We start from the raw sequence: 26,616 nt of genomic DNA on the forward strand, positions 1-26,616 counted from the left end.
AAGATATTAAGGAAAGGAGAAAAAACCCTAAGTGGTAATTTTGCCCTTGAGCCTGATCAGGGATCAGGAAGGGCTTTGATATGTTGGTTGGAGAGATGAGCGAGGGAGACAGGAGGAGACAGGAATGAGGGGCTTAATGGAAGATGGGGGATCAGAAACTTGAACACGCATGTGGGGAGCATGGAACAAATGGCAGCTGATCATTAAGCAGCCTGGCCCTCATTTCTTCCTTTATCTGCCCATGGCATTGGCTGGCCTGGGTGGGGGAGCAGCCTGAGACCACCAAACGCAAGCAGTGAGAGTCAGCTGTGGGCTTCTTCGTCGCTTGGTGATTACACAAACATTACAGTTGGACTGTCTTTTTCTCCCTAGTCTGTTTATTCATTTTCCCTTCTCTGTTTGTCTGTTCCCTCATATTTCATGTTGTTTTGTCTTTAAGGGTGCTTTCGAGTTAGTGCCAATGCTTAATTATGTGGGAATATGTCTTATATCTAATTATTTTTAAACCAGAAACTGAACAAGGTTGCTGAAGAAGCGTTGTTGCCATGATTACGAAGAATTAGATCAATTCACTTTGTGCATTCTGTCAATAAGTCTGATGGGAATCTCTGATGTGCCAGGTGCTGTTCTAAATTTTGGGGATATAGGATCCTAAAGGAGCACACATTTGTGCATGGCAAGACCAATAATAAAGAAAAAAATTCTAGGATATTTATTGGTAATAAGTATTAAAAAGGAAAAAAATGGCAAGAGGAATAGGTACATGAGGCAAATGAGTCAGTGTTTGCGATTTGAATGGTGGTAGTTGATCAGAAAGGTAGCACTGGTAAAGTGGGAGTTATTTAAACCTCAGAAAGCTTGAGGAGAGGGACTGGGAGAACATTCTAGAAAGAAAAAACAACCAGTGGAGGACTCATCAGTGGGAACTTATGGGATCTTAGACAAAGCATAGGCTAACACAGACAGAACCAAGGGGATAGGGCATGGCTGTTAAGGTATAGGATCTGAGAGATGGTAGTGAGCATGGCCATGAGAGAGATACGGGGGTAGGGATGGCTTCGGAGGTATAGGATCCAAGAGATGATGGTGTGCAAGGTTCAGAGGCCTGTTAGGATATTTTGAGAATTCTGACTTCTACTCTGTACCACGTAGCAGAGATGGAGAGATGCAGAGAGACACGGCATGCTCATGCTTGTATTTATGTCATGTTTTTAGGACCATGATGACTCTTGGGTTGTTGCCATCCATGTTCACATACCTTCTATCATTTAGGCATTTTGAAAGAGTTTGCAGTAGTTTCTCATGGAGGGGAACGCCTACTGTGGAGGCAGATGTCATAGGAACTATCAGAGTAAATTAGACTCTTTCATTTTCTCTTTAGCAAAAAATGACCTAGAGATAACAAAGGAGTCACTCTGGTGGAAAATGTTTTTAGAAAATCTGAACTGAGAAATTGTTTGTATTCTTTTCTTTAGCTCTCTGGCAAAAAAGAACTTGTTCAGGCTGAGATGTGTCACTAGCAGTTTTTAATTTACCACTTAGACTCTGGCATTTAATTATTACTAAAATTAAAAAAAACTTATAAGTTTTATATTATGATAGTCATAGGTGAAATTGTAAACCCAAGTTCTACCTCTAGCTTAAGTCTTTATAAAGTAGAACATTGTTTAATAAAGGAGCAGAATAAATTGGCTTGTTTTTCTTTAACAAATTAGACCTGAGTTTAACCAAGTGGTTGATGAGAATAATACCCCTTTTGTTCAACTATGCCAGTTAAAAGAAAAACAGTCATAATAGAAACCATCCATTAATGAACATATAACATGCAATTTACTGTACTCATGTACTGGTTCTTGCAGATCCCTGTTTTTATTCTGTCGTGTCATACTAATGTCTTTTCTTAACAGGGTATTCTGTTTTTTTAGGTGAACTATATAGTAGTAAAATGTGAAAATTTTCTAAAATAAATGGTAATCTTTACAAAGATATGATGTTTCATGTGTTCCTGAGTATTATTTGAACCCTCAAAGTTATTAAGGATCTAGGGTATGGCAGAATTATAGCAATTATAATTTAAAGAATTAAATAAATTATTAGGGGTGATAATGCTTTTAAGTAGAAAGTTTTAATATATCAGAGAATTATTATTTGTGATAATAGTTATCAGTTATTAATTTATACCTTCATCTATGTTTGACATGTATTTTGTTTTCACTAAGCTTGACAAAGGTCACAATAATAGATTTTGAGATAAGCTAGACATTAATTTTTTTGTTGTTATTTTTAGTTCATTCATGGGTATTTTGGGCTAAGTCTTGGTTCTATGTGCAGGGATAACTTTTGGCAATGTTTGGAGTACCATATACAGTGCTAGGGATTGCACCAGGGTGATTCATGTACAAAGTAAGTAACATATCTATACTATCTATTAATCCATGATATTTATTTTTTTATTGTAGGAGCCTAAGTAGATTCGGTAGCTCTGCTGAGCAAAATTTTCAAGGTACAGTTTCTCCCATTCTATTGTTATGTTTCACCAGAGTGTTCGTCTCATTAGAAAATAATCTAAGAAATCTTTTTCTCTCTGTGATATTTTTTGAGTCACGATTCCTCCCTGCACCTCTCACCCCTTTAGGGTCCAAACTGGAAATTACACATATTCATATACATATAGTTAGTTACTTATATATCTTTGCTCATATTGATGACTTAGTCTTTGCCAAAATTTTCTACAAAAATAGGGCAGTGTAGTATTTGTTTTTGCTGGCAAAATGCTTTGGTGACTACTCACAGGCTCTGTCTCTCAGGAATTATTTTATCCTTTCTCCACAAAAGGTAGTTAATATTGTGATTTTTTGTTTTATACATCATTATTCGAACATTTAACTAGTGAGGGCTGGCAAATATCTGCTATAATGATCATGGACAGTCAGTTATAAAGTGATAACCAAAAGAATAGACCTGGAATAGACCTGTTGCAAACCATAAGGCTGGGGGAGGGGGCGGAGAGAGAGAGAGAGAGAGAGAGAGAGAGAGAGAGAGAGAGAGAGAGAGAGAGAGAGAGAGAACACATGCCTGCCAGTGTGGGAGGTGGGGTGGGGAGTGGGGGTGGAGCGGGAGGGAAACTGGGAACATTGGTGATGGGAAAAGTACACTGGTAAAGGGACGGGATTTGGAACATTATATGATTGAAATCCAGTCATGAACAACTTTGCAAATGTGTATATCATTGTGACACTTTGATTCAATTTTTAAAAAAAAACCCAAGGGTAACACCTAAAGAAGTATCAGTGGTTCTTATTTCTTCAAGGTTATCCAGTTTCATGAAGTACAACTTTTCATAGTAATCTCTGCTTATCCTTTGAATGCCTGTCACTTCTATTGCAACAGCTTTCCATTCACCACTCACAGTTTTTAGGGTTTGTTAGTACCACTTATTCTTTAATAAAATCAGCTTTTTGTTTCATTGATCTTTTGATTTTTTTATTTTAGTTTTCATTCCATTGATTTCTTTTCCAGATTTTATTATGTCATTTATTCTGCTTGCTTTGGGTTCTTTGGTTGTCTTTTTATATGTACTTAAGCTATGCTGTCAGGTTATTTATTTCCACCTTTTTCTATTTCCTAATGAGTACTTGCATTGTTATGATTTTTCCTAACAATGCTTGGTATGTGCAGTATGTTCTAGTAACACTTGTGTATATTCTCAATTGTTTCTAGGAATCTTTTTATTTTCTCTTATTTCCTTTTTCCCATTGGTTTTTCAGTCTTAAGTAGTCTTTTTTTATACTGTATTTAGTTCCTCCCATTTTTATTTACGTTTAACTTCCATTTTTGAAGCCTCCTAGTCTGAGATAATAGTGATATGTTTTCTGTTTTCTTAATTTTTATGAAGATATGTTTTTAACCCAGGATGTAGTCTTAGTTTGGAGAATTTCCATTATTCTCTGTAAACGAATGTACACTCAACTTTTGGAGAGTGAAGGACCCTCTGCATATCTAATAGGCTATGTCTTCCATTTCTTCTTTTAAGGTCAGTCTTTCTTATGTTACCTAGTTGATGTGTCTAGAAGTGATAGAGGAGTGTTCAGGTTTCATATTACTATTGTGTTGCTGTAAATGTCTTCCTTCATGTCTGTTAGTGGCTGTTTTAAATATTTTGTTGGACCATAATTCAATGCATATGTTTAAGAGTGTTGGTTTTTCTTGATATATTGATCCCTTGCTCATTACATAATGATCATTCCCATCCTTCTGTATTCTTTTAATGATTTGAATTATTAGACTATAAGAAGAGACAAAACAATGCATTTTATTCCATATAGCTGGGTCTGATGCATGTCATGCTCAGTGATGTCAGTCAGAAAAGAGAGACAGACACAGAACAATCTCTCTCGTATGGGATTTAAATAAACATGCTAAGGGAATAACAAGGCAGCGGAGTTGAGAACTGGTGTATGGAAGTGAACTAACCACAACAGAGTTCTGGAGGGAGGAGGGTGGGGGACTGGAAACCATAACAGTGGTGGAGAGTAGCACTTTTAAAAATGCAGTAGAAATCATGGAAATTAATGTAAGGCCCTAGTTACAGAGTTTCAGGTCTGTACACATTTTATTGTACACCTAAACAATTTGCTTGTTATCTGGGCCCACTCGATATAGTCATTGCTTGCATAAAGAACCGCACAGTATTTATTACATTTGTGTATAAAAACACATATCTGAACGCATATTTTAGTACAAAGTAGTATATAGGTTTTAAACCTCATTTTATTTGAATTTTCTGTGTTTTGCTGATGTTCTTCTTATTCTCTAATTTTCTGTGTTTTACTGATATTCTTATTATTCTGAGAATAATAAAAAGGAATGTGCATACCTTTTTATGCACATTCATAAGGATACTCAAAACCGTTGGCACTCCTGCGAACTATGCTATCTTTAATTTCCAATCAAAGAAGAATTTGGTGTACCTGTGATTCAAAAAATATAACCCATAAGTATTGGAATATGTTTGTTTCTCAAGGTGTAGAAGACATGCCTTGCATGTGTGAGGTCTTGAGCTTTGTCCCCCAGTCCCTCCTGGAGTGGTTCTGGTGGCCCTGAGCAATGTATGTGTGTTCCACCACAATAGCAGCAAGCAACAATTATAGCGACAATAAGAGGAACAAAACGCGTATGTCAATAAATTTATCATATAAATAGAAAACAATGAGGTATTTTAATGCAGGAAGGGTAGCAAATATAGATATCATCTGAGATGCTTGAAAATACCATGTGGGAGTCCTGCTCAGTTAGCCGTAGATACATAAAATATAATGTTGAGAGAAATTTTGAGAAAAGTGGGTTCATCTGGGAAGTCCTGTCATGCCTGATTAATGATGTCTGAAAGAGGAGCAGGTGGGATGACATGTGTGCCATGTATTTTTGTCCATTAATGATTATATTGGTTCTGAGCTTCTAGCAGCAAAGGGAAGTGTTCAACACAGCGGGTTATGTTTGATACCTGATAGAATTGAAATATTCACATTTGTAAAAATGTGACCAACTTTTTCCTTGTTCTAAATTATAAGAGCTTTCTTTCTAGATCAGGGTGATTTTGAAAATACAATGATTTTTTAAAAATGATTTTTAAGTACACACAAAGTTATATTATTAAACTTTCTAATTGAGGCAACAATCATTTGCAATACTGTATATATTTTAGGGACACAATTTTACATATAAAATGTGTTGCCACATCATAATACCAAAGTCCCAATATTTTCCCACCATTGTACACTGGACTCCTTTATTTCCCCCTTTTTCAGTCTCCAATAATCTTAGTGCTGTGGTCTGAGTCCAGAGGTTTATTTTCTTTTCATTTTGTCTCTTCCCTTGCTTTCTTTGCTTTTCTGTTACCCATTTATGAAAGAATGAGGTCATTTGCCCTTCTGATTAAATCTTTATAATCACTGTCAATGTCACTGTCACTGTCATCCCGTTGTTCATTGATTTGCTCAAGCGGGCCCAGTAAGGTCTCCATCATGAGACCTTGTTACTGTGTTTGGCATATTGAATACGTCACGGGTAGCTTGCCAGGCTCTGCTGTGCGGGCGAGATACTCTTGGTAGCTTGCCGGGCTCTCCGAGAGGGGCAGAGGAATCGAACTTGGGTTGGCCATTTTGGCTGCATGCAAGGCAAACGCCCTACCACTGTGCTATTGCTCTAGCCCAAATCTTTATAATATATTATATAATTACATACTTTAAATCTCTTTGTATAATACATAATCTAACAACATATTAGAAAGGGGCTTATTTTATTATTTCAACAAATAGTGCCCTGTAGTTGCAAATATTAATAAAGAATAGTATGAAGACTTAGAAGATTAATGGTAAACACTCCCTTATGCCCCCAAAAGTTATAGATTTACATTTTTTCTTTCTTTTAAGAACATTTATCTTCGATGAAAGAGGTAATATTATATTATAATGAAGAGGAGTAGATTGGGTATGAAGTATGGATTAGACATTACAAAGAGATTAGACAGGTTTGGGCAGTGATATTTGCAAGTTTCTGCTTATACCTAATGTCTTAAATACTGGCTTTGATAATCTGTGACTCTGGCAAAGGTTACAAAGAGATGTCTTTTAATACCATACAGAAGCACTAGGTATAATGGGGATTCTAGACACTCCTCCTTTTTGTACTTCGTGTTCCTCGCCACTTACACTTCTCTATCCTTCTTCTAGATAAGAGCATCTCTTATTTTTTTTTTACCATTTTATGTACTGTTTCAACCATTCCTAACCTTCTTACAAGTTTTTAAATTTAAAATGGGAGACAGATTAAAGATTATCTCTAATTTTGTTACTTTTTAAAAATTTTAGTTACTAGAATGGATTTTTCATGGATTGTTTGCCTCTGTAACACTGCAACAAGTTAAATAAAGTACCTTTGACTTGTCTTTCTATTGAAAATTAGAAATTCATCATTGCTGTCAGGACTATATTGTAACGAACTACTAAAAGGGATAAACTTATTTTAAATTATTTTAAAAATCTCATTTCAGGAAGTTTTCACTTTTGTTAAAGATACAGAGGTGGAAACTGGATTTGGGACCCTGCCTGAAACATTCCTTTCAAATAGCAAAAAAGAAATATGTGACACAATAGTTTTTAAGATGTGGGACAACATTTCACTTAGCATGATACTCTCCATGTCTATCCACTTATAAGCAAATTTTATTACTTCATCTCTTCTAGCAGCTGCATAGTATTCTGTATTGCAAACCATAATGCCCAGGAGTAGAGGAAGAGTATGGGGAATATTGTCAGCCATGGAGGCAGGGGGAGTGTGAGAAGGGGGATATACTGGGGAGATTGGTGGTGGGGAATGTGCACTGGTGGAGGGCTGGGTTTTTGATCATTGTGTGATTGTAACCCAAACATGAAAGCTTGTAACTTTCTCACAGTGATTCAATAAAATTTTAAAAAAAGATATGGGACAACAGTCTGTGGTATCCAGTAATCTGAGCAAACAAAACAAAACAAGACAAAAACTAATGACGTGTTGCTTTTGTCTGTTCCAGTCAATAGCCTGGAGAGATGTCAGACCATTAAACACGGAAAAGAAATGCACACTGAACCCATTATTTTCCATGGACCAAGAAGAGAGGGCTGGCAGTCCACAGATACTAAGTAGGCTAGAGCTCCCAGAAAAAGTACTAGAGAGAAAACTCCACAGAGAAATAATAGTACCTCTCAAATCAGAGTGCTGATCATCAAAGTCATGTAGAGAATTCATCTGAAATGATGCAGTTTCTACCAACCAGACTAAAAAAGTAATTGTAGGAACTAATACACCACAAAAGCAAGACCTGAAAACCAAACTACTGCTATGTAATTGATCTTTCTGTCAAATGACAGACTATGAACAAAATAAAGCATATTTAGGTAATCAAGTCTCAATTTAAGAATATTCAAGTCATATAAATACATTCTCTTTCAACAATGGGATTTAATGTAATGATGGCAATAGAAGTATATTTGGAGAACTTTAGAGAGACAATATAGCGTATATAGTTGCTTGCTTTGCGGGTGGCCAGCTCAGTAAAATCCTGGCATTCACTACGGCATCCCGAGCTCTGCCAGGAGTGACACCTGAGTACTGAGCCAGTAGTAAGTCCTGAACACTGCTAAGTGTGCCCCAACCTTCCTAAATAAAAGATACTTGGAAAGTCTCCCATATATTTTCAAATCAATCAGAGCACACTTCTAAAAAGTATACAGGTCCAGTTGTAGAGTTACAAATTTTTGTGTTTGGATTTCAATTGTACAATGATCAAATACCCATCCCTCCACCAGTGCCCATTTCCCACCACCATGGATCCCAGTATCCCTCCTTCCCCCCATACCCCCCACCCCACCTTGCCTCTGTGGCAGGTCATTCCCTTTTGTTATCTCTCTCCTTTTGGATGTTGTGGATTGCAAAAGAGGCAATTAAAAATAAATCACTTAATCACTTAATCACTTAACTTCCCGTTAGTCGTCGATTTGCTCGAGCGGGCGCCAGTAACGTCTCCATTTGTCCCTGTCGCGTGCTAGTGTAGCCCAATGGCATCTCTTCGCTCCGGGAACATGGAGGGCCTTAAACCGATCGTTCATGACCTTGACAAAGAAGTCTGACCATCTGGTAGGTGGGCGGCCACGCGGTCTCTTGACATCCCGTGGAATCCAATCAGTAACAGCTCTAGTCCAACGGTCGTCTTTAAATCTCATTACGTGACCAGCCCATCTGATTTTCGACACCTTGGCAAATGAGACAGCGTCCCTGATCCTTGATCGTCGACGGATGTCAGAACTCCGGATTCGTTCTCTCATTTGAGTGAAACGTGATATTCCAAGCATAGCTCTTTCTATTCTTCTTTGGGAGACCTGAATGGCGTTCTCATCTTGTTTGCGTAGGGCCCAGGTCTCTGAGGCATATGTTAATGCAGGAAGAACAGTGGAATCAAAGAGATGTGCCCGGAGCCGGAGGTTCTTCGTCCTCTTAGCTATTTCTTCGACGTTCTTGAAGGCGTTCCAAGCCGCTCTCTTCCTCCTGCGCAGCTCGGGTGCCAGGTCATTTGTCATGTTGACCTCTCGACCTAGGTACACATAGCTGTTGCATTCGGAGATGGTCATTCCATTGAGAGCGAATGGGGCATCAGGAACAAGGCTGTTTCTCATAAACATTGTCTTCGTAAGATTCAGCTGTAGTCCTACCTTTCCACACTCACGGTCAAAGTCGGCCAGCATTTGTGCCGCTTGGCTGATGTTTGGTGTTATTAAAACAATGTCATCAGCAAAGCGGAGGTGGTGTAGTTGCCGACCATCTATCTTCACTCCCATTCCTTCCCATTCCAGTCGTCGCATGATGTTCTCGAGGGTGGCACTGAAGAGTTTTGGTGAAATGGTATCACCCTGCCGCACCCCTCTCTTGACATCAACGATCACTTCTTTGTAGAATGGTGAGATCCTGGTAGTGAATCCGCAATACAGCTCACGGAGGATCCTGATGTATTGGGCTTGAATGCCCTGATTGGCTAGGGCTTCAATGACCGCTTCCGTCTCAACAGAATCAAAGGCCTTCTTTAAATCAATGAACGTTAAGCAGAGCGGCATCTTGAACTCCCGAGAAACCTCAATGAGCTTGGTTACCGTGTGGATATGGTCGATGGTGCTGAATCCTTTGCGGAACCCTGCTTGCTCGCATGGTTGTCCTTCATCTAGTGTTCTGCCAATCCTATTCAGGATGACTCGAGTGAACAGCTTGTAGATGACAGACAATAGGCAGATCGGGCGATAGTTGCCAATGTCATGGATGTCTCCCTTCTTGAACAGTAGTACGGTCCTGCTGGTTTTCCATTGGGACGGAACCTTGCATTCAGACAGGTAGCGAGTGAAGAGCCGAGCCAGTGTATTGATGAGTACTGACGGCAGGTTCTTCAGGTGTTCAGGTCTGACCTTGTCTGGGCCGGGTGCTGTTTGCTTCTTTACTGACGAAACGGCGTGTCGGATTTCAGAAGGGAGAACGTTGGGAACGACATACCCATCCTGTGGAATTTGGTATGTCGGCAAGTGGACATGGCTATCGAAGAGATTTGAGTAGAAGTCATGGATAATCTTCTCCATTGCCGTTCTGGAGGATGTGATGGATCCATCAGGACGTCGGAGGGCAGTCATCTTGGTCTTATAGTTGGCGAAGGACAGGCGGGCGTTACGAATACTTTTCCCGGCTTCTGCCGCATCTACCAGTACTTCTGCTCTTCTCCCTTTGAGGTCTTCCTTGATCGCATCTCTGCACTGCTTTGCAAGCTCGGACGTTAGCTTGCGGTTGCCTGAGGCATGCGCCAAACCACGCTGGCGAATTAGCTCAAGAGTTTTCGAAGATAGGCGACTTTTTGTGGCTATCTCTCTCTTGGCGTTCCTCGCACATTCATGGAGGTGCTGAACCAGTCGATCGTATTCCTCGTCAATGTTGTCAACAATGGCATCTTCCCATGTTGCCGCAATAGTACAAAGAGTTCCCAGTTGGTGGTCGTTCTGGGAGTTCTCTTTTTGAACTTTGCAGCCCTTTCTCCCCGCTCTGTGAAGTAGAATTTTGCACGAAGGAGACGGTGGTCCGATCCCGTTCGAAATTTTGGGACAACAGCGACATCAGTCAGGCAAAACCGTCGATTGAATATGATGTGGTCTATTTCGTTGTGGAATCGTCCACCGGGAGACTCCCATGTCCATCGTTTAGATTCTGCCTTCTGGAACTGTGAGTTACCATGAATGGTCTTGGTCGACATGATGAACTCAGACAGTCTCTCACCCTGTTCGTTCCATTCTAGGCCATGGGTTCCGATGTGAAGTTCTTCAGCTGATCTTCTCGGTCCTATCTTGGCATTAAAATCACCCACAATGATCTTGTAGAAGGTGTGGTCTTCTTTATAGAACTTCTCTAGCTCCATGTAGAACTTCTCGATTTCTCTTTCATCATAATGAGATGTTGGTGCGTAGACAACGAAGATAGAAACTGCAGGCAGTGAGCCACATCTATTCAAATGTAAACGTCCGATTTGGGTTGTTAGGCATTCAAATGAATCAATGCTCTTGGCCAAGTTTGTGTTGACAAGGACACCGACGCCTCCAACACCTCTTTTATCGCATGTTCCGAGGAACAATTCTTCTCCAGTGTCGAAAACGGCATGGTGAGATTCGTGTCTTCTTGTCTCGGTCAGACCAATGATGTCGTACTTGATCATTCGCACTTGTACCATCAGGTCCTCGATGGATGCATCTGATGCTAGCGTACGTGCATTGAAAGTACAGACGATCATTTTTGTCTTCCTTCGTTGTGGCAGCCTAGGTCGGCCTTGAGATTTTGTCGGCCTCTCCTTTCTCATCCTTCTCAGTGCTGCCATGTCGGTGAAGCCTTCAGGGTCAGGTGAATGAGACCAGTTGTAGTTACTGGTTTTGGCATATCGAATACACAGCGGATAGCTTGCCAGGCTCTTCCGTGTGGGCGGAATACTCTCGGTAGCTTGCCAGTCTTTCTGAGAGGTATAGAGGCTTTTGGGGTGACCTCTAATCACCCTTGTAGGTGTTACCATATTTGAACCCTATCAAATATGGTACGACAATTCCAGAAGACGGGTATTTAGTGTCTTATGATGTGTCGCGCGGCCGCTTGCGGCCGCGCGGGTCCGGAAAGCGTCCTGGAGTGTGGCGACGGCTGGGTAGTGGAAGTAGTGTCGAGAGTGGAAGTCTGCCAGTGGGATATTTATCTGGGTAGGGTGGGTCTCCTGTGCACAATTCGATCCCTGGGTGGTTGATGGAAGCAGACAGGGCAGGGTAGGGTGGGGCTCCTAATTAGAATCCCTTTGTCACCTGTGGTGGTGGGAGCAAGCAGAGAAGCTCTGTCCCTGGGTCCGCCGAGCCTGGAGTCCAAGATCTCAGAGAGTTCCGCTTACCTTGTTCTGTGGGTCTTCAGTTGTGCGTGGGTCTCGGCCGGAGCTGTCGCGCGGGTCAGGAAAGCGTCCTGGAGTGTGGCGACGGCTTGTTCTGTGGGTCTTCAGTTGTGCGTGGGTCTCGGCCGGAGCTGTCGCGCGGGTCCGGAAAGCGTCCTGGAGTGTGGCGACGGCTTGTTCTGTGGGTCTTCAGTTGTGCGTGGGTCTCGGCCGGAGCTGTCGCGCGGGTCCGGAAAGCGTCCTGGAGTGTGGCGACGGCTTGTTCTGTGGGTCTTCAAAAAGCGGTCTTCCGAGGGCCCCGCCGACCGCTTCCGGGTTTGGGCCTGGCGCTGCGGTTCAGGCGGCGGCGGCGGCGGCAGCGGCTGCGGCAGCGAGAGCGGCGGCCGGGTGGGTGGCGGGTAGCGGGGCCTCGGACACCGGGATGGACGTTTCGGGGCAGGAGGCCGATTTGCGGAGCGCCGCTTTCCGGCAGAAGCTGGTCAGTCAAATCGAGGATGCCATGAGAAAAGCTGGCGTGGCCCACAGTAAATCCAGCAAGGATATGGAGAGCCATGTGTTCCTGAAGGCCAAGACACGGGACGAGTACCTTTCTCTTGTGGCCAGGCTCATCATCCATTTCCGAGACATCCATAACAAGAAATCTCAAGCTTCCGTCAGTGACCCTATGAATGCGCTTCAGAGCCTGACTGGTGGACGCCCTGCTGGAGCAGCTGGAATCGGCATGCCGTCTCGGGGCCCAGGACAGTCCCTGGGCAGCATGGGAGGCCTTGGTGCCATGGGGCAGCCAATGCCCCTGTCAGGGCAACCTCCCCCTGGCACCTCCGGGATGGCCCCACATGGCATGGCTGTTGTGTCCACTGTCCACTGCAAAAATAAATTAAAGAAATTTAAATAAAGTGAAAATTATGAAACTGAAAAAAAAGTATACGGGTCAAAAGAGAAATCAGAAGGGGAAATGAAAAATAGTTTGGATTGAATTCCTTGACTTACTTTATATCTATGATATATTTTTGGACAGAAGTAATTATCATAAAGAGACATAAGACTAGTTTTACACAAAGAACTAATGTCAATTGGTATTTTAAAGGATATGAAGCCATTCTGGATGATGCAAAGTTTTAATTTTCAAAAAGAAATGATAAAAATTGTTAGTTATCCATGTGCAATAGAAAAGTAATTTGAAATAAATTATAGATCTAAATATAACACAGATATCAAAATAAAACAAATCTATAAAATTATTGATGAAAGCATTGGAAAATATCTTTGTGAACTTGGATAAGGCATTTTATATTTTGGTTAGGTATTTTATATTTGATTCCAAAATCAGTCAGTAGAATAGAACCAGGCTTGGAGAAAGTAAAGTGTTATATTCCTAGCACAAGTGTTGGCAGGGTAGCCATGTCAGATGGCTGGGTATCCTGAGCATAAGAATGCCTGTGAAGCCCTATCTCATGGACTCCCAGTGAGTCACCAACATGGTTGGCAAGTATCTCCAGGAGGATGAATTTTTTAGAGCCTTCTGAGCAACTTTTGGGGTGATAAAAGTAAATAAAATAAAGCAAACTGGTAAATTAATTTCATAAAATTAAAAGCTTTAGTCTCAGAAAAATGCTGTTTAGAGAATAAAAGATAAAAGTATAAGAATTTTTTGCAAGCTTGAATCTGATAAATATGAATCCTGAATATATATATGTATATATTTATTTATCAACAATCAGCAATAAGAAAACAATCTACTTTGTTTGGGTTTTGGTTTTGGTAATGGTTTTGGGTCATATGCAGTGGTGTTCAGAGTCACTCTTGGTATGCCTATGTATTACTGGGTGTTGCATGAATATTCTTTCGGTCGGAAGTGTGAGATAGAACACACGAGAGGAATGCAGAGAGCACGGAGGGCCAAAGCTCATTCTGGCTCGAGGCCAAGAGTGACTGCCAGAGGCCTCCTTTGATTCTATATTTTATCAGTTACATCCTAATCACTTCATCACAGAGACTCACTAACGAGAGTACAAGCAGTTATTGGATGAGCATTCGTCAAAAGAACATCAAGGTGTACACTGTCTTGTCAAAGCTATGCTGTCAGTGCTATGTTGTTATGATTAAAAGTGTCAGAGGAAGATGTCCAGTCAGAACTGGACACAAAGGTTCTGCAGATTACGTTCCCCCACATTCTAGTCGTTGGTTACACATGGGACATAGAGAAGGCTCATACTGATACTTGAAGGTCAGTCCAGTTAAGGATGTGTAAGAGAGGGGAAAATTGCTGCCTCGTACTGCCAAGATGGTGTATGAGTAGGTAGGCATATGAGAGCATGCTGTACTCCTCCAGGTCATGGGACTCACAGGTTTTTAGCTTGCCCACTTAGTGAGAAGTGGGGCCTCGGTTCTGCTTCCTGCTTGCAGGGCAGCGTCCAGAGGCTCGTCCTAATGTCCTGGCTTAGCACCAGCACTGGGGATCAAACCATGGCCTTCCACATGCAAAGCATTCACTTAGCCTATTAAGCTGTATCTTTGGCACTAAGTTGTTGTTTTTCTTTTTTTTTTTTATAAATACTTGTGTAAGCTTTTTTTTTTTTAAGCTGTTTAATTAAATCACCGTGAGATAGATCATTATAAAGCTGTTCATGATTGGATTTCAGTTTTACAGTGTTCCAGCACCCATCCCTCCACCGGTGTACATTTCCCAACACTAGTGTCCCCAGGTTCTCTCCCATCACCCCCCAGCCCTTACCCCCTGCCTGCCTCTATGACAGAGGACACAAGGAAGTAGAACTACAAGGCCCCAAGTTTTAAAGTTGACCAGAGACATCACAAAAGAAGACATACAGATGGCAGATAAGTATATGGAAAGATTCTTGGTAAATGAAAACTGATGCTACTTATCTACTGAAATATCTTTCTTAAAACACTGGCAAGAATGTTGAGGAAATGAAAGTCTCATACATTGATGAAAATGTAAATTGATTCAATGGCTTTGGAAAGAGTTTGGAAATTTTTAAAAATTTCAAACACATGCTTGTGCCCCAGAAATATTAAAGCTTACTTCATAAAAATAATGTTTAAAATAGCATTATTTAAACAGATATAATCGGATAAATAATATAAAGTTCAGCACAGAAATTGAAAACTTGCAATATAATCATACAATGAAATGCTACTCAGGAATAGAAAGAAATGAACCACTCATATTTGTAACCTGAATGAATCTTAAACTAATGGTTAAGAATAAAATAAGCCAGGCAAGAAAGAGAGTGTGCTATATGCTTTTATTATATAGATTATAGGAAATAAAAATTGATACTCCGTCACAGAAAATAGACATATATTTGTCATGTGAAGGTGATGATGCAGCAGAGCTGGAGAAAAAATGATTATGAAGGGACTGTAGAAACTTTGGGGGATAATGAATTATTCATTGTGTTGATTTTGATGTTGGTCTTATGAGCATAGACATATGTCAAAACTTATCAAATTGTACACTTTAAGTGTGTAACATTTAATGCATATCAATTAAGCTTCAGTGTTAAAAGTTATCATGGTGAGGACTTTCTGCTACCATCTGCCAGCTCTTAGGGAATATATTTCCAGACAATTTTAACTGCAAGTAAAAGATTACATAAGGATATGTAATCCATGTTGCATAGCATCAGAATGCCACACTCTTTGTTGAATTTTTTTCCAACTTTAGAGATATCGCCGGGACACAGAAATTGTGAAAATCCCAGTGTAGAGGAAACTGCAACTCTGTCTAGAATAGTCCTGGCAGGATCTGTGGATTATGCTTGAAAATGAAACACACTCCATTGTCAGGGGTATATTGTACCATTAGAGAGTTCTCACTCTTAGAAAGTACGTATTTTATTTGTTATTTTTGAAAAAGCTTAATTTCTTGAAAATTCAAATCTGAGCATAAAATAAGTGTTTTAAAGAACTATAGCCCAATGTCCAGCATTAGTTTCCCAATTGGGTCCCTCAGGATAGCCTGAGAAAGTTTGGAGGAAAAATCCTATAATGAAGAGCCTCCTATCTTCACCTGTATTTCTTTCAAATTAAAATTATTAACTTTATCATTATTCTTTTGTGCAGGTTTTCTTTTGACAACATAATTTTTTCCTTTTTTGTTGTCATTTTAAATGTTGCTAGAACACTGTGATTTACAAAGTTATTCATGGTTGAGTTTTAGGCAATCAATATTGTAGCACCCACCCCACCACCAGGTTCAATCTCCCTGCACCCGTGTTCTCAAGCTCCCTCCCACATCGACCCCACCCCCTTCAGCCTGCCCTCTTGACAGGCGCCTTTGTAAGTTTGGTTGTTAAAGTTTGGATCTCTTCTCTTTATTTCAGTGTTGCTGACTCTGTGGTTTGGATATTGGCTCTATCATTCCTTAACACCATCTTTGTACCGGGATTCCATGATCCGGCCCCCATTGCTTCTCATCTGTCTCTTCTCCCCATTTCCTCCACTCTTTCTTTTCTTCTCCTCTTTATGCCCTGAAGCAAAGTTTGATTGTACTATTCCAAACTGTATAGTATTCCATATTATGCCCATATACTGCATCTTCATGGTCCACTTACTTGGGTTGGTTTCAAATCTCTGGTGTTGTGCTAAATGCTGGAAAATAATGGTGTGTATATGTTATTTTGAATTAATGTTTTTCTGTTCTCCAGACAAATACCCAAAAGTGAAATTTCTGGGTCATATGGGGTCTTAATTCTGAGTTTACTGAATATATTTTATAATACTATTTTCCACAGAGGTTAGCCGGATTACATTCTCAACAGCAGTAAATAAGGGTAAACTTAGTTAAATAAAATACACAGTTTTACTTAAATTGAATCTGTGGGCAAATACTCAATTTATTGTCACTTTTATTTTGAGACTATATTTTGTTTATAGTATCAATCTTGAAATTATTAATAAGTTGTAATAAATTAGAATTGAAAGCTACTCTATCAACATCATTATTTCTATATACTTTTATAGGAATACCATAAGTAAATATCATGGAATGTGTGCCTTAAATAACAAGCTTTCATTATCTCACACCTCTATAGATTTGGAAGTCCAAGATTCAGATGTCCTCAGGTTATTGTTTCTCTTGAGCTTTCTTTGTGGTTTGTAGATATTGCCTTATTTTTGGTTTTAATCTGGTCTCCCCTAGTCATTATGTGTGTCTGATTTTCTCTGGTAAAAACATGAGTCATCTTGCATTACTAAATACTAACTATAAGACCTAATTTTTGCTTGATGTACCTTTAAGGGTCTTGTGAGTTAATAGCTAACTCAAAGGTGTGGGGTGTGTGCCTGACATGTGCAACCTCCCAGTTTACTCCCCAGAATGACGTGACCTCTTGTCCGTGTCCCCCATTCCTGGGTGGAGCCTTAACGGCCCCTAGTGTTCCCGGAGACAGTGTCTTTTAAGACAGTTTATGAACTGGGAAAGAGTGATTCACCATGTAAATTTTCCTTTATTACAGAAGTATACCTTTCAAGTTTTCTTTGTCAGCAATGATGAGATAAACATTATAAAACAGTAGTAAAGCATACGTCACATTTTGAGCAGTAGACAACTATTTTTATTTTTTAAATTTTTTAAAATTTTCATTTATTTTATGTTTTTTAATGTATCACCATGAGGCACAGTTACAGACTTACAAACTTCCGTCCTTGCATTTCAGTCATACAATGATCGAGTACCCATCTCTACACCAGTGCCCGTTCTCCATCACCATTGTTCCCAGTGTTCCTCCCACCACCCCCATTCTCCCACCCCCACTTCTGTGGCAGGCGCATTTCCTTTTGCTCTCTCTCTGCTTTTGGGTAGACAACTATTGTTTAGATAATTATTGTAAGTTGCAAAATATTTACATCTTTGCTTATGTTAAGCATTTTTCTGTTATTGATATTTTGACTATAAGCACAAGATCATTTTCCCTACAATTTAAAATGTACTAAGATGTAATAGGAATTTATAAAGACATCACAAAAAATGCTATTTGGGTTACAATGCATGTCTATTTTTAACAAGTTGAATTCACACGGGAAGGCAAGACTAGACTTTTATTTACACAGTTCTTCACTCAGATGAAGAGGAACAATAGCCTTCAATGCTCTTGAGCTCTTAAATTAAGATGAGGTTGAATGGGGAAGGCAGGGATGAGGAATCTATAGAATGGCAGTGGAGACAATTTGCACAGTCTCAAATTCCTCTTATGTTTACATCACAGCAGAGACAAGCATTTACGCTACTACATTTTAAGCTGCAGTCATAGGAAAAGCTATTTTTGTTTCTTTCCTTACTAAGAAACAGGAGAAGGCTGAAATTCAAATATACGTATTAAATGCAATTAGTTTTTATTTATTAATGGTCACTAATGGTTATAATCATTATGGATAATTAAGTAAATAAGCAAACCATTTATTAAAAGAACTCGTAGAATTGAATTTGATTCACACAATTGAATTAACATAGCTTCTAATATTTTTGGCTCATATAGACTTAGCCATATCTGATCTTGATCGAAGGAATAAAGCTTCAAAAGAATACAATTTAAAGGAGCAGAGGAGTACTATCTTGTAATTAAAAAACATCACAATACTCCTTAAAATTCTATATGTTACTCATAATTTCTAAGCTCAATGATCTGTACTGTCATATTAATTAACTCTCAAAATTCTAATAGCTGAGCAGATCACTTGATTTCGCTTGCCTACTCTACTTTATGTTAATTAATGAAAACCATAAATTCAGAACCCTTGCAAATTGTGCTGCTTCATTGCATTTAGTGCTCTTGTAATTCCTACTCTTAATTAAATAATGAGCCTCCAGAGCAGATTCCTAGCCGTGAGTTAGACTACTGTGTGGATATAGCTGGAATTCCCACTAACCAGTGAGGTGAATCAGTGTAAGTCCTTTCTAAGAGATAAGAGAATTCATCATGCAGCCTTTGAGCTTGACATGGTAAGGGACTTGTTATAGTCTCTTACCCATCATTCTATTTAAAGTGACTTGCCAGGATTAGATTTTCATTTTCTCTTTCCACTTAGATTGGATGTGGGAAATTATTTTCTTTCTTTTTAAGGTACAACTGAAGGATATAAAAATAGGCCTCCCCTAAACCGTTCCGATAGATATCCCCAAGATGTGTAAAACAAGATATTTTTCAATATGAGTCAACCTGGCATGTGAAGCTAGGTTCAGCTGAGACTCTGGGTTCAAGACAAACTTTAACATTTTCATTTCCTTAACTATCTAGAAAGTATAAATTGCCCATATTTAGGGCTATCTCTAGAAGTAGTCTCTCAGATTTCTTAAGAAATCTGTCTATATGCCTGAAGACCATCTTGTTTCATTATATAACATTCCGTCATGTGAGCCCCCTGCATTTTTATTGATGTCCCAGAAAGTTATCCCCTTTCCTTAAGAATGAAATCCTTTGTCTTATTTACTCTAGAATTGACAACTATGGATTGCTATATAATTAATTTTATATTTTTATACTAATAATCTGTTGTAACTTTTTACGCGACTATTTATTTAATAATTTTCCGGATACCTTAAATATCCTTAAATATCCAACCCACACGGCAGAGCCTGGCAAGCTATCCGTGATCTATGCCAAATAGACCAAATTGATATGCCAAATCCAGTAATAAATGGATCTCATTCCCCTAGCCCTGATTATACAGAGTCGAGAAGGATATGGAAGGAGAAGCTGATAAAACACCAAGGCAGACATGGGCTGCCAAAACGCAGAAAAACAAAAATGATTGTCTGTACTTTTAATGCTCGTACGCTGGCATCTGCTGCATCCATTGAAGACCTTATGGTACAAGCACGAAAGATCAAGTACGACATCATTGGTCTGACCGAAACGAGAAGACATCAATCCCATCATGCTGTTTTCGACACTGGAGAAGAACTGTTCCTTGGAACATGTGATAAAAGAGGCATCGGTGGTGTCGGTATCCTTGTCAACACAAACTTAGTCACAAGCATTGATTCATTTGAATGCCTAACAACCCGAATCGGACGATTACACTTGAATAAATGTGGCTCACTGCCGGCAGTTTCTATCTTTGTTGTCTACGCACCAACATCCAGTTATGGTGAAAAAGAAACTGAGAAATTCTACATGGAGCTGGAGAAATTCTATAAAGAAGATCACACCTTCTACAAGATCATTGTTGGTGATTTTAATGCCAAGATAGGACCAAGAAGATCAGTCGATGAACTCCACATCGGAACCCATGGCCTGGAATGGAACGAACAAGGTGACAGACTGTCTGAGTTCATCATGTCAACCAAAACCTTCCATGGTAACTCACAATTCCAAAAGGCTGAATCTAAACGTTGGACATGGGAGTCTCCCGATGGACGGTTCCACAATGAAATAGACCACATCATATTCAATCGGCGGTTTTGCCTAACCGATGTTGCTATTGTCCCAAAATTCCAAACGGGATCAGACCACCGTCTTCTTCGTGCAAAATTCTACCTCACAGAACGAGGAGAAAAGAATGCAAGGTTTAAGAAGAAGACTCCCAGAACAACCACCAACTGGGAACTCTTTGGCTCTGTTGCAGCAACATGGGAAGATGCCGTCATTGACAACATTGATGAGGAATACGATCGAATGATTCAGCACCTCCATGATTGTGCAAGGAATGCCAAGAGAGAGATAACCACAAAAAACCGTCTTTCTTCGAACACTCTTGAACTTATTCGCCAACGTGGCGTGGCACGTGCCTCAGGCAACCACAAGCAAACGTCCGAACTGGCAAAACAGTGCAGAAAAGCCATCAAGGATGACCTCAAAAACAGGAGAGCAGCAGTACTGGTAGATGCAGCAGAAGCTGGGAAAAACATTCGTAATGCCCGCCTGTCCTTCACCAACTACAAAACCAAGATGACTGCCCTCCGACATCATGATGGATCTATCACATCTTCCAGAAGGGCAATGGAGAAGATTATTCATGAATTCTACTCAGATCTCTTTAATAGCCACATCCACTTGCCCACATACCACATACCACATGATGGATATGTCGTTCCCAATGTTCTCCCTTCCGAAATCCAACATGCCATCTCGTCGGTAAAGAAACAAAAAGCACCTGGCCCAGACAAGATCAGACCTGAACACCTGAAGAACTTACCATCAGTACTCATCAATACATTAGCTCGACTCTTCACACGCTACCTGTCTGAATGCAAGGTTCCATCCCAATGGAAAACCAGCAAGACTGTACTACTATACAAGAAAGGAGACATCCACGACATTGGCAACTATCGCCCAATCTGCCTATTGTCTGTCATCTACAAACTATTCACTCGAGTCATCCTGAATAGGATTAGCAGAACACTAGATGAAGGACAACCATGTGAACAAGCTGGATTCCGAAAAGGATTCAGTACCATCGACCATATCCACACAATAACCAAGCTCATTGAGGTATCTCGGGAGTTCAAGATGCCGCTCTGTCTAACGTTCATTGATTTAAAGAAGGCCTTTGATTCTTTTGAGACGGAAGCGGTCATGGAAGCCCTAGCCAATCAGGGCGTACAAACTCAATACATCAGGATCCTTCGTGAGCTCTATTGCGGATTCACTACCAAGATCTCACCATCCTACAAAGAAGTAATCATCCATATCAAGAGAGGGGTTCGGCAGGGTGATACCATTTCACCAAAACTCTTCAGTGCCACCCTCGAGAACATCATGCGACGACTAGAATGGGAAAACATGGGAGTGAAGATAGATGGTCGGCAACTACACCACCTCCGCTTTGCTGATGACATAGTTCTAATAACACCAAACATCAGCCAAGCAGCACAAATGCTTGCGGACTTTGACCGTGAGTGTGGAAAGGTTGGACTACAGCTGAATCTTACGAAGACAATGTTTATGAGAAACAGCCTTGTTCCTGACGCTCCATTCGCTCTCAACGGAACCACCATCTCCGAATGCAACAGTTATATATACTTAGGTCGAGAAATCAACATGATGAATGACCTGGCACCTGAGTTACGCAGGAGGAAGAGAGCGGCTTGGAATGCCTTCAAGAGCATTGAAGAAATAACTAAAAGGACAAAGAACCTCCAACTACGAGCACATCTCTTTGATTCCACTATTCTTCCTGCATTAACATATGCCTCAGAGACCTGGACCCTACGAAAACAGGATGAGAACACTATTCGGGTCTCTCAAAGAGGAATCGAAAGAACTATGCTTGGAATATCACGATTCACTCAAATGAGAGATAGAATCCGGAGTTCTGATCTTCGTCAACGCTCAAGAATCAGAGACGCTGTCTCATTTGCCAAGACATCAAAAATCAGATGGGCTGGACATGTAATGAGGTTTACAGACAACCGCTGGACTAGAGCCATTACTGATTGGATTCCACGAGACATCAAAAGATCACGTGGACGCCCACCTATAAGATGGTCAGACTTCTTCGTCAAGACCCTAAATGATCGGTTTGAGGCTCTACATGTTCCTAAAACGAACAGATACCATTGGGCTACGCTAGCACGCAACCGTGAGGAATGGAGACGTTACTGGCACCCGCTCGAATAAATCGATGAATAACGGGGATTAAGTGATTAAGTGAACTTTTTACTCAGCTTGAGCAGAATTATGAAGGGTGTGTTGGGGAGGAATGCTTCTTTGACCTTATGCAAGTCACACATTGAATGATCACGCATTGAACGATCAGAGTGTAGCATTGTCATTTTCTGCTCTGATGATTCCTGATTCGGCCCTTTATTCAGAAGTCCACAGACATGTATTCAGAACCTCCAGATAACTTGAGCATACAATAAAAATTAAGACTGTTCACTAAGAAAGCAGTTACATCTCCATTTACATCTGTTTATGAATCCTCAACTATTTCTCTCTCTTATTTTCCCTCTTTTTGTCTTTTGGCTACACTTGGTAGTGCTCAGAGATTACTTTTGGCTCTCTGCTCAGGGAACTATCTGGCAGTGGTTGGATGACCCAGTGTAGTGCTGGGGATCTCACCAAGATATACCACATGTAAAGCTAATGTCTTAAACTTTTTATTATCTCTCTGGCCCTATGGAAAATTTCAGTAGTGAGGACCTATAGTCTATTTGAGAGTCTCCATATATAACAAAAATTTTGAAACACATTATTTGTAAGAATTTGCCATAGTAAAATCAAATTATATAAAAACTATAGTTTAAGATGAGATATATAATAATTAACAACTCATATCTGTTTTGTACCTATGCTTTTGGCATTAATAAACTTCTTTATTTCCAAAATATGCTTCTGGATTGATTTATCATCTATTTTTGTTTGTGTGTTTGTTTCGGGGCCATACCTGGCTTATTCAGGATTTACTGCAGGCTCTGTACTCAAGGATCACTCCTGGCCATGCTCAGGGGACCATATATGGTGCTGGGAATCAGACTGGGGTTGACTGTATATAAGACAAGATCATTTACCTCGGTGCTATCTCTCTGGACCTTATATTTCATTTTCACCTAATTTTAATATTTTGGGGTTGTTTAGAACAGTGGTATAGAGTGCATTCAGTTTTTTATACCATAGTTTATTCAGTTTTACTATTTGAGAATAAAAATAAATCATAGTGTGTTTTTAGTGAGTATTTAAATCATTTTTCACAGTTTTATTGCAGATGAACAACTGCCAGTGGCAGCATAACTTAAGAATCAAAGTTACACAGAATAGTAGGAAATGCAATAAATTGTACTTGAGATCAAGAAATATATGAGAGCTAATGCTTGGTTACCCATGAACTATATTTCATATTGATTCACTATCAAATATTCTGTCTTTTCTTTCTTGGTATCTGCCCTCAATCATTTAATTTTATTATGTCAAAGAAAATGGGATAATCAGTTTTATAATTTGTTTTTTTTTTGACATCATTAAAAAATTTCTTTTCTAATGTTGATTATGAAGAGCATATGATGTTGTGTGGCCACAATAGCGGCCATGTGAATTTGGAATTTTAATATTTTAGTAATAAAACTAGAGGGATTACTGCCAGAAGCCCCTGGGTCAGTTTTATAATTTGTACCTATTATAACAACATAATGGTTATGATTTAAAATTATTTTTATTAAAATCTTGATTAAAAAGTATTCAGCATAATATATAATAGACTCTGGTTCTTACAATATTCCATGGATTAGAAGTATTTTGAGAGAAATATTTAGAAGTGCTAATAGCAATTTGCCTTTATCAATTAGTCCTTCACCCAAGTAGTTTGAGAAGTACTGTTATAAAATGTCTTTTATTATTAACTAGTACATGAATTTAAAATGTGCCTCAAATTTAGATATATAAAATCCGGCAGTGTAGCTGGAGTGATATAGTACAGCGGAGAGGTGTCTTGCCTTGCATGCAGCTTACCCGATTTGACTCTCCTGCATACCATAGAGTCCCCTGAGCACCCCACCAGGAGTAATCGTGAATGTAGAGCCAAGAGTAACCCCTGAATATTGCTGGGGTGACAGCAGAACAAAAGCCTGAAGAAACTTACCTTGTAATTGTTGATATACACATTTCCACTATTAATGTATATCTTTATTTGCCCATGGTACTTATGTGCTGGGAGAAGAGCAAGAGTTTTGTTTGCACTCCTATTCTGGGTGCTTTTGAACATTTCTTTTATTTACTTATTTATTTAAAGATCTTTTTGTTCAGTCACAGTGAGATAAACCCTTAAAAGCTGTTCATGGTTGGATTTCAGTCATACGGTGTTCCAACACCCATACCTACACCAGTGTACCAGCACCAGTGTCCCCAGTTTCCCTCCCATCACAACCCCCCACCCCATCTTGCCTCTATGTTAGGCAATTTTCTTCTCTCTCTCTATCACTCTCTGAATCTCATTCTCCCTCTCCTTTGGGAATTGTGGTTCGCAGTACAGATACTGAAAGGTTGTCCTGTATATCTCTTTACCTACTTTTAACACTCAGTTCTTGTACAGTATGATCATTTCAAACTATTATTGTCATACCGGTCCCTTCTCTATCTTATGTACCCTCCACCCCACATGTCATTGTGGTAGATTCCACCCATAGACAGTCCTTCTACGCCTGTTTTCCCTAGCGTTGAATATTAGTCTTCTAATATATATATATGTATATATATACACATATATATATATATTGTATACCACAAATACAATCATTCTATATCTGTTCCTCTCATTCTGACTCATTTCATTTAGCATGAGTCTCTCCATGTCCATCCATTTCTAAGCAAATTTCATCTTAATTTTTCTAAAAGCTGCATAGTCTTCCATTGGGTAGATGTGGCATATTTTCTTTAAACAGTGATCTGTTCTTAGAAACTGAGATTTTAAGTTTTCAGATTCTGGATATTATGAATATTGCTGCATAAACATAGAAGTACAGATGTCAGTTTCTCTGTGTGTTTTTGGGGCCCTGGTGTATATTCCCACAAGTGGTATTGCTGGGTCATATGGAAGCTCAATTTCTAACTTTTTAAAGGAATGCCCATATTGTTTTCCAAAAAAGGCTAGACCAGACACCATTTCCACCAAAAGAGAAAACTACAAAACACTACTTCAAGAAATAAATGAGGACATGAGGAAACAGAAATGCATACTCTACTCATTGATTGAGAGGATTAACATTGTCAAAATGGCAATAATACCCAGAGCATTATACAGGTTCAATGAAGTCCTTATAAGGATACCCAGGACAGTTTTCAAGAAAATAGATCAAACACATTCATATGAAACAATAACACACCCAAAATACCTGTCAGTCCTTGGGGAAAATAAGATGGGAGGCATCACCTTCCCCAACGTCAAACTGTACTGCAAAGCTGTAGTAGTCAAAACAGCATGGCATTGGAATAAAAGCAGACATGTAGATCACTGGAACGGAGTTGAATATCCTGACACTGACCTCAGATACATGATCACCTAATCTATAATAAAAGAGCAAGAAAAATAAAGTAGAGCAAGGAAAGCCTTTTCGAAAAGTGCTGCTGGGAAAACTGGACAGCTATATGTGAAAAAATGAAGTTAGACCTCTTCATAATGTGAGGCACAAAAGTAAGATCAAAATAGATTAAAGATCTCAATCAGACCTAAATCCATATAATATAGGAAGGAAAATGTGGCTCAAACCCTCCATGACATTGAAGTTAAAGGCATCTTCAAGGATAAAATACCACTGAGCAAACAAGTGGAAGCAAAGATAAGTAAAGATGACTATAGGGAATTAAGAAGCTCCTGAACCTTAAAAGAAACAGTGACCAAGATACAAAGACAGCCCACAGATGGGAAAAGTTACCTACCCCAAACCCATCTGATAAGGGGTTAATATCCAAGAGATAAAAGGCACTGGCAGAACTATACAAAAAAAAATCCAGCCCTATCAAAAAATGAGGAGACAAAATGAACAGAAAATTTCTCGAAGAAGAAATTCAAATATCCAAGGGGCACATAAAAATATGTTCACATAATTAATCATCAGAGATATGCAAATCAAAACAAAAATGAGATGTCATTTTATACCACAGAGAGTGACACACATCATAAAAAGAAAAAAGGAGCAAATCAGTGCTGGAGTAGACATGAGGAGAAAGGGACAACCTCAG

General features: G+C 39.6%; 2 protein-coding genes across 2 annotated transcripts in view; both read left to right on the forward strand.

Moving 5' to 3' along the window:
• Nucleotides 1-26,616, forward strand: part of LOC130019997 (EGF-like and EMI domain-containing protein 1) — a 745,638-nt gene that overhangs the window by 189,514 nt on the left and 529,508 nt on the right. The window lies entirely within an intron of this gene.
• On the forward strand, nucleotides 12,298-14,202 carry LOC130019973 (mediator of RNA polymerase II transcription subunit 15-like). Its single transcript, XM_056110570.1, has 2 exons — nucleotides 12,298-12,843; nucleotides 14,087-14,202. The coding sequence occupies exons 1-2, from the start codon at nucleotides 12,399-12,401 to the stop codon at nucleotides 14,200-14,202; spliced, it is 561 nt and encodes a 186-aa protein (XP_055966545.1). The 5' UTR covers nucleotides 12,298-12,398.

The sequence above is a fragment of the Sorex fumeus genome, unplaced genomic scaffold (assembly GCF_029834395.1).
Source record: "Sorex fumeus unplaced genomic scaffold, SorFum_2.1 ptg000010l, whole genome shotgun sequence".
NCBI lineage: Eukaryota > Metazoa > Chordata > Mammalia > Eulipotyphla > Soricidae > Sorex > Sorex fumeus.

What these genes read in the sequence shown, in the direction of transcription:
- LOC130019973 (XM_056110570.1), top strand. Translation starts at nt 12,399, where the DNA reads ATGGACGTTTCGGGGCAGGAGGCCGATTTGCGGAGCGCCGCTTTCCGG. An exon ending in TGTTGTGTCCACTGTCCACT is followed by an intron (nt 12,844 to 14,086) that starts GCAAAAATAAAT and finishes TATGATTAAAAG; the next exon opens with TGTCAGAGGAAGATGTCCAG.